This window comes from Saimiri boliviensis, chromosome X, assembly GCF_048565385.1.
Source record: "Saimiri boliviensis isolate mSaiBol1 chromosome X, mSaiBol1.pri, whole genome shotgun sequence".
NCBI classification, from domain to species: Eukaryota; Metazoa; Chordata; class Mammalia; order Primates; family Cebidae; genus Saimiri; species Saimiri boliviensis.
This window is the reverse complement of record NC_133470.1, coordinates 59476302-59490339: the sequence shown is the minus strand read 5'-3', so window position 1 is coordinate 59490339 and position 14038 is coordinate 59476302. Positions and strand designations below refer to the sequence as shown.

At 41.3% G+C, this 14038-nt stretch overlaps 1 protein-coding gene across 3 annotated transcripts in view; it reads right to left on the bottom strand.

Annotated features, from left to right (window-relative positions):
* KIF4A (kinesin family member 4A) overlaps positions 1 to 14038 on the bottom strand; it is a 130912-nt gene that overhangs the window by 7841 nt on the left and 109033 nt on the right. For 2 of the 3 annotated variants that reach the window (XM_003943074.4, XM_074392278.1), the window contains 6 exons: positions 10018 to 10147; positions 8381 to 8551; positions 7598 to 7705; positions 6511 to 6588; positions 6065 to 6160; positions 5345 to 5527 (listed from right to left, as the gene is read on the bottom strand). In XM_003943074.4, the coding sequence (XP_003943123.1) occupies positions 5345 to 5527; positions 6065 to 6160; positions 6511 to 6588; positions 7598 to 7705; positions 8381 to 8551; positions 10018 to 10147 (766 nt within the window). The remainder of the gene's footprint in view (positions 1 to 5344; positions 5528 to 6064; positions 6161 to 6510; positions 6589 to 7597; positions 7706 to 8380; positions 8552 to 10017; positions 10148 to 14038) is intronic. The other variant, XM_074392277.1, reaches the window with a different exon arrangement.

Here is a 14038-nt window from a genome sequence, read left to right as displayed (position 1 = left end):
ATTTTAAAGGCTATTGATACGTATTTTCAAGTTGCCTTCCTGAAAGGTATACCAATTTATATTCTTAATAGCAATACAGAAATGTCCTTCTTTTTTTTTTTAGATGGTCTCACTCTGTCATCCAGGATGCAGTGCAGTGGCATGATCAGAGCTCACTGCAGCCTCAACCTCCAGGACTCAAGCGATCCTCTGGCCTCAGTCCCCACCAAGTAGCTGGGACTACAGATGTGTGTCGCCACGCCAAACAAAGCTTTTGCATTTTTAGTAGAGACAGGGTTTTGCCATGTTGCCCAGGCTGGTCTCAAACTACTAGGCTCAAGCAATCTGCCCACCTCAGCCTCCCAAAGTGTTGGAATTATAGGTATGAGCCATGGGGCCCACCCAGAAGTGCCCTTCTTGGTCACCCTTGCCAATGCTAAACATTCTAATAACAAAAAATATTCCCTGCTTTAAGACAGGATGAAAGATGGAGTTCTATGACGTGTCCTGGAGATACCTCACCAGGATAACAGTGATCCATTGATTGCTACAGCCGGGGTATGGTCCTTTGGCCATTTATAAATTCATCTAAATGCTTCAAAAATGCTGTTACCTTGTCTATGTTTCTCTATTTTATCCAAAGGGATAATATCATGAGAGCAGTATCTGAAGGGCTATCATAAAGAATGATTAGGCTCTTATATAGCCAAGGCTCATTAAGAGGATGTATAGGACAGCACGTTTCAGCTAAACAAGAAGTAACTTTCTAACAATTAGTGGAATCCAATGAATTTTCCTGTAAGACTGTGAGCCTCCCCCTACTAGAAGTCTTCAAGCAAGAAGAAGTTAGATAGACACCTGGCAGTGGTATTGTAGAACAGTCATGACATACATGACAGATGTAGTCACATGAATGCCAGGTACATGAGCTGTAACGTCACCCTATTCTCTCTCACACTAGGAAGCAGATTAGAATGTCAAAGATAGAAAGTGCCCTTACCACAGACGTAACTACAAATGTATTTAATACATGTATGTGGGGCAGTGTATGTGTGTGTGTCACAACTGTTGGCAATGCACCTGTATGTCCCAGCACCATAGTTGAGACCTAATAGGGGGACTCTTTTTTTTCTTTTTCTTTTTTTGTAGAGATGGGATCTTGCTATGTTGTCAAGGCTGGTCTCTAACTCCTGGCATCAAGCAATCCTCCCACCTTGACCTCTCAAAGTGCTGGGATGACAGGCATGAGCAACCACACTTGGCTAAGGGATTCTTTACAGAGAGTAGAAAGCAGAGCTGAAAGACCTCTGGCTTTCCCTTAAGCTAGTTGTTCTCAACTCTGGCTGCACATAAGAAATCTCTGGGGAGCTTTTGAAAAAGGTCATGCCCAGCTCAGATTGATTAAATCAGAATATCTGGGGGTGGGGTCCCAGGCTCCATGTTTTAAAGGTCCCTTGGGGGTTCCAATGTGTGGCTAAGAGTCCAAAATTCCTCTAGCACCGAATTCAGTGTTACACTGTACCTCATAACTCAGAAAGATAAGATCTGGTCAAAAAAAAAACAAACAAACAAAAAAAAACCAAAAAAACAAATAAAAACTAGGATTGGTAAGCAATGCTGTGGCAAAAACAAAAAAAAACAAAGACTAGGAATTGGGAGACTCAGGCTCTAGTCCTATATTTAATGCTTGGCATGACCTTGGACAAGTCACTTTTCCAAGTTCACATCCATTCTTTTTTTTTTTTTTAATTTTTTAATTTAGAGATGGGGTCTCGCTCTGTCACTGAGGCTGGAGTGCAGGGGCACAATCATAGTTCACGGCAGCCTCAAACTCTAGGCTCAAGTGATCCTCCCACCTTGGCTTCCCAAAGTATTAGGATTACAGGTATGGGCCACTGTGCCCAGGCCATTCCTTCATCAGTAAGGTAGAGGCAAGAATACTGCTCTCCCTCTTTTCTGCCAAACATGACAAATGAGAATATTTGTAAAATGCTTACAGTGCTTTAACAACAATACCCGCATAATAATATATCCTTCACAAGGTGCTTTTGCATATATTCCTCCTAACTTCTCAGATACCATATAACACCATATAAAAGCATTATTATTAAAACTTGTTTACATGAAATCCCATTACTGGGTATATATCCAAAGGATTATAAATCGTTCTACTATAAGGACATATGCACATGAATGTTCATTGCAGCACTGTTTACAATAGCAAAGACCTGGAACCAACCCAAATGCCCATCAATGATAGACTGGATAGGGTAAATGTGGCACATATACACCATGGAATATTATGCAGCCATCAAAAATGATGAGTTCATGTCCTTTGTAGGGACATGGATGAACCTGGAAACCAACATTCGCAGCAAACTGACACAAGAACAGAAAATCAAACACCGCATGTTCTCACTTGTAGGTGGGTGTTGAACAATGACAACACATGGACACAGGGAGGGGAGCATCACACACTGGGGTCTGTTGGGGGGAAATAGGGGAGGGACAGTGGTGGGTGGGGAGTTGGGGAGAGATAGCATGGGGAGAAATGCCAGATATAGGTGAAGGGGAGGAAGGTAGTAAATCACATTGCCATGTGTGTACCTATGCAACAATCTTGGATGTTCTTCACATGTACCCCAAAACCTAAAATGCAATAAAAAATTAAAAAATAATAATAATAATAAAAAGACAACTCATCTACACAACTTGGACTATTAGTTTGACTCAGGATATTAGTCCTAGAAGGAACCTTATACATAATCTATTCTAGACCAGGGGGTCCACAACCTCCAGGCTGGGGACCAGTAGTGGTCGTCGACCTGTTAGGAATTGGGCCGCACAGCAGGAGGTAAGCTGCAAGCGAGCAAACATTACAGCCTGGGCTCCACCTCCTGTCAGATCAGTGGCAGCATTAGATTCTCATAGAAGCAAGAATCTTATTGTGAATTGCATATGTTGCGCACTCCTTATGAGACTCTAACTAATGCCTGATATCTGAGATGGAACAGTTTCATCCCAAAACCACCCCGTCAAACAGTCTGTGGAAAAACTGTCTTCCACAAAACCAGTCCTTGATGCCAAAAAGGTTAGGGACCACTGCATTGCATAGATAAGGAATCTGAGGCCCAGGGAGACTGACTTGCTCAAGATCACTCAATGAACCAGTGGCAAAGTCAAGACTAGAACCCATGTCTATCTGGCTTCTAAGTTACTATTTTCTCTATGATAGCACATGACCTACCCTCCATCATCTCCTTAGTACATATAGGAAATGTGACTGAGTGAGGAAGCCATTAACTCTGGACAAGTCATCATTTTGGTGCTTGCTTCAATCTCCTTTTCAGTAATCTAATGATAGTCCCAGCCAGTTTCAGCTGGGTTGAAGCAATAATAAAGATCCTCTCTGTGAAGCATCAAGGTCTACAGGTAATATGACTGCAAGCAGTCTGATAAAAGAGCAGTCATAGTATCCAGGTACTCTGAGATTGTCAAAAGGTAACTTTAGAGAAACTAGATTTTATGTTAACTTGCTCCCTTTCAAGCCCAGTTATATTCACTTTCCAAATTATAAAATCAAGGGAAAAGCCTAGAAAAATTCCTCATTGTTTTAGACATAGGATTTATCCCTAATAGCAAATATCATTTACTTGCAATATTTGCTATACTTCTATGTTGCCCCTTTACGCTTACAGCAACAGTGCTATAATAAATATATGAAGCTTTCCTTGAGGACAAGTATACCCATATTTGCCTCACATTTGGAAACTCCTTTCCAGAGCTTTAGACCCCCTCTACCATTTTTCTTTTTTTTTTTTTTTTTGAGACAGTCTTGCTCTGTCTCCCAGGCTGGAGTACAGTGGTGTGATCTCAGCTCACTGCAACCTCCACTTCCTGCGTTCAAGAGATTCTCCTGCCTCAGCCTCCCAAGTAGCTGGGACTACAGGTGCAAGCCACCACACCTGCTAGTTTTTGTATTTTTAGTAGAGACGGGATTTCGCCATGTTGGCCAGTCTGTTCTCAAACTCCTGACCTCAGGTGATCCACCCGCCTCAGCCTCTGGAAGTGCTGAGATTACAGGTATAAGCCACCGTGCCTGGCCTTTACCATTTTTCTGTGTCTGCGTCTCAACTCTGCCTCCTATTACTTAGCTGACCTTTTAATCTACATTCAGTTCATGCTCTCCTACTTCTAGTAAAACTTCCATAAATGTTTGTTGAATAAATAAATGAAAGACAGAAATGCTCTGTTCCATTTTCTCTAAGTGTCCCAACCCTCTGTTCCTCTACAATCTTCAAGTCTTAGGAATATGCTATTCATTGTGCCAGAAATGCCTCCCAGTTGCTCCCAAGACCATATTTCCCTATCCATCTTACAATGCAGCACTAGTTACCTCCTTCATGGCATTTTCCTAAATTACGCCTCCTTGGTTTGGCTTTATAGTCACTCTTAAAAACTTGTGTGGTGGCTAATCCCTGTAGTCCCAGCACTTTGGGAGGCTGAGGCAGGCAGATCACCTGAGGCTGCGAGTTCGAGACCAGTCTGACCAACATGGAGAAACCCCATCTCTACTAAAAATACAAAATTAGCCAGGCGTGGTAGCACATGCCTGTAATCCTAGCTACTCAGAAGGCTGAGGCAGGAGAATCACTTGATCCCAGGGCGAGGTTGTGGTGAGCTGAGATCGTGCCATTGTATTTCAGCCTGGGCAATAAGAGTGAAACTCCATAAAAAAAATAAAAACACCAAAAACCAAAAAAAGACTCCTCTGTCTACCTCCCTGACATGAATATGCTGAGGTTCTATGGTATGCTTCTATTTCTTTACCTTGTTTTCCTATTAGATTATAAATTCTCTGAAGCTAAGGATGAGCTCTTGGGTTTACTATGAGCACATGATATGTTGCATTCTCGAAGATTATGACTGACCAAATGACTTACCACCATTGGCTGTCTATACCTTATGATTTGCTTCATCCTGGTGGTGTGGCTTTAGAAGGCTCAGTTACCCAGGTGATGAGCTTTTGGCTAATCAAATCAAATAATTAGGAAGCCAGCTAAAGTAACTTGTGAACTGTCCTTTTTAAGTGAATGTGGCTGCAGGGCACAGTTGGGGGTAGTGGTGCTGAACTGAAATGCCTGGGAAGTTAATGTTTCAACATAAAACAACTAGGTTTGATAATTATGTAGGACTATCATTGTGTAAGTAAACTAAGCATGCCTGAGTCAGATTGTTCCTAACTAGACAACTTGTTTGACCTTAATTATTAGCTTTTTCTGTAATTCCTTTGGTTCCTTAGCCTAGAGAGTAAAATCACAACAACAATAAAACACAAAAACAAAGTTGAAGAGCTGGCTCCTACCCCTTGGATGTTCTTCCTGGACACCTTAACTACTTTTGTTGGCTTCCATTCCTCATCATCCCCCTCATCACCGTCACCATCACCATCCTCATGCTCACTGACAGAATGCTCTGAACAATGTTTTAGATCCTCGACGTCCATGCTTTGCTCCAGGAACTTTTCTTTAACACGAGAAGGTTTTGGCTAAGAAAAAGGGTTCTGAGTAGTTAGTTATTTAATAAAAATTAAAAAATACATATGCATCATATCTTCCAAGTAACTGTTGCCAGCTATATTCTCAGAGCAAAGATTTCAGACTCCCTCAAATCCACCCTACTTGGCTTTACCAATCAGAAGAAATTCTGCTTTAACCTTTGGCTTTGCAGAGTCTTTGAAGGCACTGAAATTGGAGGCTGACCAATCTGAGGGAGGAAAGGGAAACTCATGATATGATGAGATAAGTGTCTTTGGATGGACAGCTGAACATTATTGCTTTTTTCTCCTGTTCCTCCTCCTCAGTTGTGTTAGGTAATGCCTGTCCATGGCCCAAAGTCAGCCTTCAGAGGCATGAGAATGCCTACTTTCCTTGGGATTGAACTCTAGTTTTATCTGGGACTCCAGAGAAAAGTGAGATGCTAGAATTTGGGAATTTTAACTGTCAGCCTCTTACAAAGGCCAGTTTTAGCACACTCACCCCAAACCTAAGCTGTGCAAAGGTATCAAAGGCACTGATCATTTTACCTTAGGTGGGATATATTCAAAAGAAGAGTCTGGAGATAGAAGGGCATCCTTAGGAAGAGGTTTCTGTCTGCTGGCGACCTGGAGGAGGATCAGTTTCTATTTGAAAAGAAGAGACAAAGTATATTATGCAGGGCACCTTCTGGGAGTATTCATGGCTAAAACAGATACCAGATGTAGGCTAGCTCAATGTTAAACCATAATAAAGTGAGGTAGGATGATAGTAGAGTAGGTTGACTCCCACTTTCCAATATCAACAATATTAGATTCAGAAAATGGCAAATTTAAAAACTTATGTTTATTCCAATTTGAAATGCATATGTCACATGGAAACTAAATGTAGACCTCATGAAATAGAGCCAAGTCACCACAATGAGAGTTGTTACCAAGAGCTGGCCTTAGTAGCAACAGGGTCTCTTAGGGCTTACTGAGTGGGTGGGAAACTGTACCTGCTTGATGATTTCATTCTCTCGGAGAAGCTGCTGATTTTGCTCGCACACTTCTCGCATCTTCTCAAGTTCTTCGTCCTATTTCCAGATAGTGCAGTGATATGTGGGGTTATTTTGGGCACTACATGTGGGTTACCAAACAACTCACATAGATGAAAACATACTGCTGCCAAGTTGCTGGCAGCAGATGGTTTTCACACAGCAGGCATTGGCACCCAGAAAAATGTCTGATTCCCAGTTCCTAGGTGCCCTGAATGCCACTTCTATTCCAGTGCTCCCCAGCAGCTCTGACCACACTCATAGGAATCATGGACTCTGCCTGACAAGCCTTCCTTATTCTTTTCCATTCCTTAGCTTCATATCCCTTATTCATATTGGGATGCTGGTTAAGAAACCCACAGAAACTTAGCTCTATTTTCTCGAAGTCTATAGATGCTTCTCTTTACCCTTTTCAGCACAGACTAGGCAGGTTACTTGCTACTCTAATAAGCCCGACTGAACTTCCTGGCACCTAAGACAACCAGATTCATGCATACAACCTTAACTAGTTTGCTTATGTCTTAGATGGAAGGTGCCAAGGAAACCCTACAGACTGGTGGTTCAGGAAAAAGACTCTAAGTTAGACTTAAATAGTGCTATCACACGCTACTAAAGGGTGTGGTGTTCCTAGCCTCTAGAATAAATTCAAACCCCAGGCATTTTACAAACATGTCAGGTCTTAGCACAGAAGAACAAGCTCTTCAAACCGTTTGAATGTCCCTAGGATTCTAAGTAACTACTGAATGATTTCACTTCTTCAACTCTTTAGAGCTCAGGGTTGAGGCCAAGAACCACAAAGCCTCAGAGTCTGGTTTGGAGCATGTGCTGCCATTTTGGTACCAAAAATGAGGTTATTCCTACATGTGGCTACACTCTAAGTATCCCTAATCTGATCAAATAGGGCCAAAAGGCAGTAGAGGCTACCATTGTAAACCTTTTTTCCGGAAGTTAATTACTCTCTGCTGCAAGTACAAGGGTCTAAATGAGACAAGATTCTCAGTCAGTCCTGTGAAACTTATTTCTGGAGACCTCTCCCTCGTGATCATACCTGACACTTCAGTGTGCTCAGCAGCTGCTGTTCCTTTTCACTGATTGATTCCTCCAACTGTTTCTCTGACACTTGGCTTTGCTGCAGCTGGCTGAGAAGGTACAGTACCTAGAGAAAGACACAGCCCAATGGGTGGTAACAAAGGTACTAAAGGGAAAAATAAATTTTGACTTAGTTCAAGCAGTGATCCAGGTGATTGCTCCCTTGTAATTTAGAAGTAAACTGTTGTCTTTTGCTCTCATGGCATGATGTAGTAAGTACAGCATGGATGTTTCTCAGCATATATATATTTTTTTCTTCCTGTCGCCCAGGCTGGAGTGCAGTGGCGCGATCATGGCTCATAGTAACCTCTGCTTCATGGGTTCAAGCGATTCTCCCACTTCAGCCTTATGAGTAGTTGGGATCACAGGTGCACGCCACCACACTTGGCTAATTTTCTGTATTTTTTGTAGAAATGGGGTTTCACTCTCCTGGACTCAAGCAATCTGCCTGCCTTGACTTCCCAAAGTGCTGGGATTACAGGCACGAGCCACTGTGCCTGGCCTATTTCTCAGCATGCTAATATTCATATTTAAGTTGGAGGCTAAGAGCCATTGTCACTGGTATGTGTAAATTTAGATAAGTCACATCTCTGCTTCAGATTTCTCCTTATTTGCAAAATTTGGAAATGCCACATGGCCTTTTGAAGGAAACTTCATATTTCCACTTTTTTTTTTTTTTAAAACTAACAATACAAGGCAATGACGGTTTCACAGTATAGCTTCTTGGCTTGCTAGAGTTTACCTTCTCCTGGTGCTGTTGCTCCATTCTGACCAGCTCAGCTTGTAACTCTGTCTCTATCTCGGCAAAATGATTTCGTTCCTCAAACAGCATCTTCTGCGTGTCAGCACAGCTGGCCTTGCTCTGTTTCAGGCTGCTTTCAAGTTTGCTGACCTGTATTTTGGAGGAGACCAGCTGGAAGGAATAAAAGAAGATCAGTTTATTTGAAGAATGACCACCTTTCTTTCCCCCATTCAATAGACAGGATGTCAGCTTTCTTGAAAGGGTCTGAGAAAAATTCTTCCATGTCCAAGTCTATTCTTATTTTTTTCACGTCATATGGATTCCAACATTGAATAGGAAATATACTACTGTTCTCCTGCCAGGCCAAGAGTCCACATTTCTGCTGAGACATGTATCTTGGGGCTAGAAGCCACCGCTAAGGTCATAGTAGTCCTTGCTCTGCCTCAAGGCAAGAATAAACCTAATCTGAACAGTACCTGACAATTACAAATTCTGATATTTATGAAGTTCTTCCTTAATTTTAAAGCAAAATATACAGGACACACCCTTAAGGCCAATTATGTCCCATTTCAGAATGTCTATATTCACATGTTAGAACTCGTAGACTGAGACTGAAGATCTGGCTCTTCAGGCTACATGATATCCTATACTGGCCTAGTTTTACATTCACTACTAGCCCAGATGGTGAATACCATAAGTACCAGTGTTCACAAGACTGATCAGGATTTCCTTAGTAGAACAAATCTGCTAAGCTAACACAAAATATATAAAGGGTAGCATTGTTTACACTTGTGGGTTTGGAGTTTGTATGTTTGTCTTGAGTGAAAATGCTTCAGTCAAGAGAGGTGATCAATTTTCATTACTCCTGTGACAATGTAAGGTGACATATCATTTTAAGGTCAGCAAAGATGGCTTTTCCTTAAAATGAATCTTTATATGTCAAAAGATGCTTATTTTCCCTTTTCTACACTGGATCTTAAATTTTTGAATATACATCTCATAGGGGTTTTAAAAAGTAGTACAGTTTAACAGTTGACGTTTAGCCAGTGACCCACATGGCATTCTGGCCCTTCCTAATAACAACAGCTAACATGTAATCAGCACTTGATATAGGCCAGTTATGACGGGCGTCAATTTGTGAGTCATGTATTTTTGTAAGTGACTGGCCTGTACTTGCTTACACCAACCTTTATCTACTAAACTTTTTTTTTTTTTTTTTGAGTTTCGCTCTTGTTGCCCAGGCTGGAGTGCAATGGCTCGATCTTGGCTCACTGCAACCTCCACCTCCTGGATTCAAGCCATTCTCCTGCCTCAGTCTCCTGAGTAGCTGGGATTACAGGTGCCCACCACCATGCCCAGCTAATTTTTGTATTTTTAGTAGAGACAGGGTTTCACCATGTTGGTCAGGCTGGTCTCGAACTCCTGACCTCGTGATCTGCCTGCCTTGGCCTCCCAAAGTGCTGGGATTACAGGCGTGAGCCACTGCCCCCAGCCTATCTACTAAACTCTCTAATGTTAGTGTTATTGGGGTTTCTACCATGAAAAGTGGCAATTACACTATGAAAATATTTCAAGGCTAACATTTCATTTCAGCCTACACAGCCAGCCTCCTAACTGCTTGTTAGAGTGATGTTTACCTCTCCAATCAAGTATTTCAGGGCACACTTGGCTTCCACAATGGTGGCAATATTCTCCCAGCGTTGTTTTGGTCTGTCCTCACTTTCTGCATCTAGCAGCTTCTGCTGTAGGTCAGCAATCTGAGCACTCCTTCAGGGAAAGAAACAGTGAGTCTTACTGCAAGTAGCCTGAACATCAAGGAGAAGGGGGAAGAACTCTAAGGAGAACTTCAAATAATGTTACGAACGGAGCTATCAGTTAAGTATCATTTAAATAATGTTTGAGTCATCTAGTTAGGATTTTACATAGTATCTCAAATCCTGTTACAAAGGGACTCTAAGAAACTACCTAAATAGTTTGATTCTATTAAATATTGGTTGAAATAAATGGGTCATAAAGTGGGACTTGGAAAGATGTATCATAGCAAGGCTTCTGTTGTAGTGGATTGAATATAATGTTATTTTGTCTTGAGGCCATATAAGCTCAGACTGTGACATGGTAGTCCACCCATGCAAGGGTAAGATTCAGGTTGGAGACCTGAAGGAAAAATCTCAAAAGAACAAACAGGTAGATATGCTCTTTACTACAATCAAGTACCAAAATGATACCCATGGCTAGTGTTGTGAGAGGTTATCTTGATGTGCCTGCCCCAAGACTGAGAAGTTTCTAAGAAGGCTAGATATTCTGACCCTGGTTATAGCTTCTGGGTACTTTCTGATCAAGTATATATGTCCTAGACCAAGGTCTACACAGTATTTCAGTTTCACTAATAGCTTTCTTCTCAAATTTGTTCTGTGTCTAGTGAGAAAGAGGATACCGGCATGTGCCTCATGTGCAGTGATAAGTTTGGTACTATAAGGAAGATGGGTATGAAAATAATCTAAGACTGTAGTTCTCAAATTTTGGGGTCTCCAGACCCCTTCACAGTCTTAAAAATTATTGAAGACCTCTAAGATATTCTGTTCACATGTGTTATACTTACAGAGATTTATAGTATTTGAAAGTATAACTGAAAAAAATTTTAGCTGGGCACAGTGGCTCACGCCTGTAATCCCAGCACTTTGGGGGTGCTGAGGCAGGTGGATCACCTGAGGTCAGGCGTTCAAGACCAGCCTGGCCAACCTGGTTAAACCCTGTCTCTACTAAAAATACAAAAATTACTTGGGCGTGGTGGCGGGTGCCTGTAATCCCAGCAACTTGGGAGGCTGAGGCAGGAGAATCACTGGAACCCAGGAGGCGGAAAGTTGCAGTGAGCCAAGATCGTGCCATTGCATTTCAGCCTGGGCAACAGAGCAAGACTCCATCTCAAACAAACAAACAAACAAACAAAACTTAATTCACTTAAGAATCATAAACCTATTGGCTGTACATGGTGGCTCACATCTGTAATCCTAGCACTTTGGGAGGCTGAGGTGGATCACCTGAGGTCAGGCATTTAAGACTAGCCTGGCCAACCTAGTCAAACCCTGTCTCTACTAAAAATACAAAAAAATCAGCTGGGCATGGTGGCAGGCACCTGTAATCTCAGCTACTGAGGCAGGAGAATTGCTTGAACCCGGGAGGCAGAGGATTGCAGTGAGCTGAGATCGCGCCATTGCACTCCAGCCTAGGTGACAGAGCCAGACTTTGTAAAAAAAAAAAAAAAAAAATCATAAACCTATTACACATTACATATTATCTGAAAAGTAGCATTTTCTGATATAAATAGTTTAGTAAGAAAAGGGATTATTTTACATTTTTGCAAATCTCTGTAATGTCTGGCTTAAAGACAGCTGGATTTTCATGTCTCCCTCTGTATACAATCTTTTGTGACATGTTCTAGTTGATATAAATGAAGAAAATCTCGCCTCACATGAATATGCAGATAGAAAGGGGTATTTTAATAACCTTTCAGATAGCTGCAAATAGTCTTCGAGACTACACTAAAACTCCACAAGCGGTACCTCCTTAAGAATTATTGCAATGTTGAATCTGAAACTTTTTTTAATTTTTATTTTTTACTTCTTTTTAAAGATGGGGTTTCACCATGATGGCCAGGCTGGTCTTGAACTCCTGACCTCAGGTGATCCACCCACCTCGGCCTCCCAAAGTGCTCGGATTACAGGCGTGAGCCATCGCGCCCGGCGAATCTGAAACTTAATGATAAACTTTTATTGTGTTCTCTCATGTTAAAATTCATCAGTCTGTCTTGCAATCTGAATGGATCATTTACCAGTACATGATTCTATAAAATGCCATTTGGACAATATTAATCCAGAGTCATGCAGATCTTCCAAATGTTAACACATTTCATTCTATAATGTATATTTTTTAAAAATCACACTTGTTAACATCACTACTAGTGTTATCAGAAAAGTTGTTAAAAACTGTCAAGTTCACAGTGGCAGATACAAGTTTTCCAAATCCAAATTTTGCTTGAAAGCTCACATTTTATCTTAGGTAACAAATACTGTCAGCTGTTTTCCTGAAAGCAACAGGCTTGCTCTCTTCTTTTTGAGAAAATGTCTGCCAAGTAACCAAGTCTTAATAACCACAGTTTGTCTGTCAGTTGTTCATTTAAGTAAAAATGATGTCCCATGAAAAAAGAGGCCTATTGAGCTCACACCTCAGACAATCGTACAGTGCTTTCCTTGAGATGACCATCATATTCAGTATGCAGCTGACGTGCTTTCTGTGTTGTTTCGTCAGAAAGGATGTAACAGACATGAACTCCAGGGTCCGGATTTAGTAAAACAAACAACTTTCACTAATTTTTCAATGCCACTCTTAATGAAGACTGGCTTGGTTTTTTAAAACCTGAGAGTATGTAGTGGTGAAGCATACAATGACTACTAGTTCAGGGTGGTGCCACTGCTTTCACTCAGCCTAGGGTTTCAGCACTTTAGCCCACTACGGCTTTTGCATTTTCAGTGCAAATACCAATGTAGCAAAAAGGGCAAATAATGCCTTAATGTTATTATGAAAATAGTTTTGATCACTTTGACTCCCTGACAGGGCCATGGAGCTCCCCAGGAATCTGTGTACCACACTTTGACAACCCTGGTCTAATGTAGAGTCCTTTCCTTCAACAAGCTTATTATAGTCTGTCTTTAGAATGACAAAATAAATAAATATAAAGCAATAAATATAAAGATAACATGTCAGCTGTATCTCATAATTTGTATCGTAAGTTCTGAAAGAGTTTAGAGAACAAGGAAGATTAGTGAGGGATTAAAAAGTCAGGGAAGGCTTCTGGAAGAGGTGGGGCAGAACACTTCAGAGTCGCCATCTATCACTGACCTTTTCCTGTCTTCTCTGACAATTCATGTCCCTTATTTATTCCAAAATTTAGTTTAAGTCTCATCAGTTCTAGAAAAATTCTCCTAATTTAACTTACCTCTAATTCCTTCTACTTGGAACCTGCCCTACATTTACATAATCATTTACTTACCCACTTGGTATGCAGGTAAATGTTTAACAACTAGCACTTAAAAAAACAGCTCTCAGCTGGGCACAATGGCTCATGCCTGTAATCCTGGCACTTTGGGAGGTGAAGGTGAGCAGATCACTTGAGGCCAAGAGTTCGAGACCATCCTGGCCAACATGGTGAAACCCCATCTCTACTAAAAATACAAAAATTAGCTAGGCATGGTGGCATGTGCCTGTAATTCCAGCTACTTGGGAGGCCAAGGCATGAGAATAATTTGAACCCAGGAGGCAGAGGTTGCAATGAGCTCCAGCCACTGAGCTCCAGCCTGGGCAACAGAGTGAGACTCTGTCTCAAAACAAATATACAAAACACAAACAAAAACCCCAGACCTGATTTGTAGCTTTTGCTAGTTTCTATGGTGTAAATAGTCTCACCATAATCAATTGTAAGCTATCAATGGTTTACAACATTCTTGAAATTTTAACAAATGATTCCAGGACACCACTGTGGGCAGCGAGAGCAAGGGCAATGCCATCTATTTTATCTGTATATCCCAACTGCATCCACTGTAGCACAAAGCAGGAACTCAAAGCTTGAGTGATTTATAGATGTATCCAAAGATAGAGTTAGTA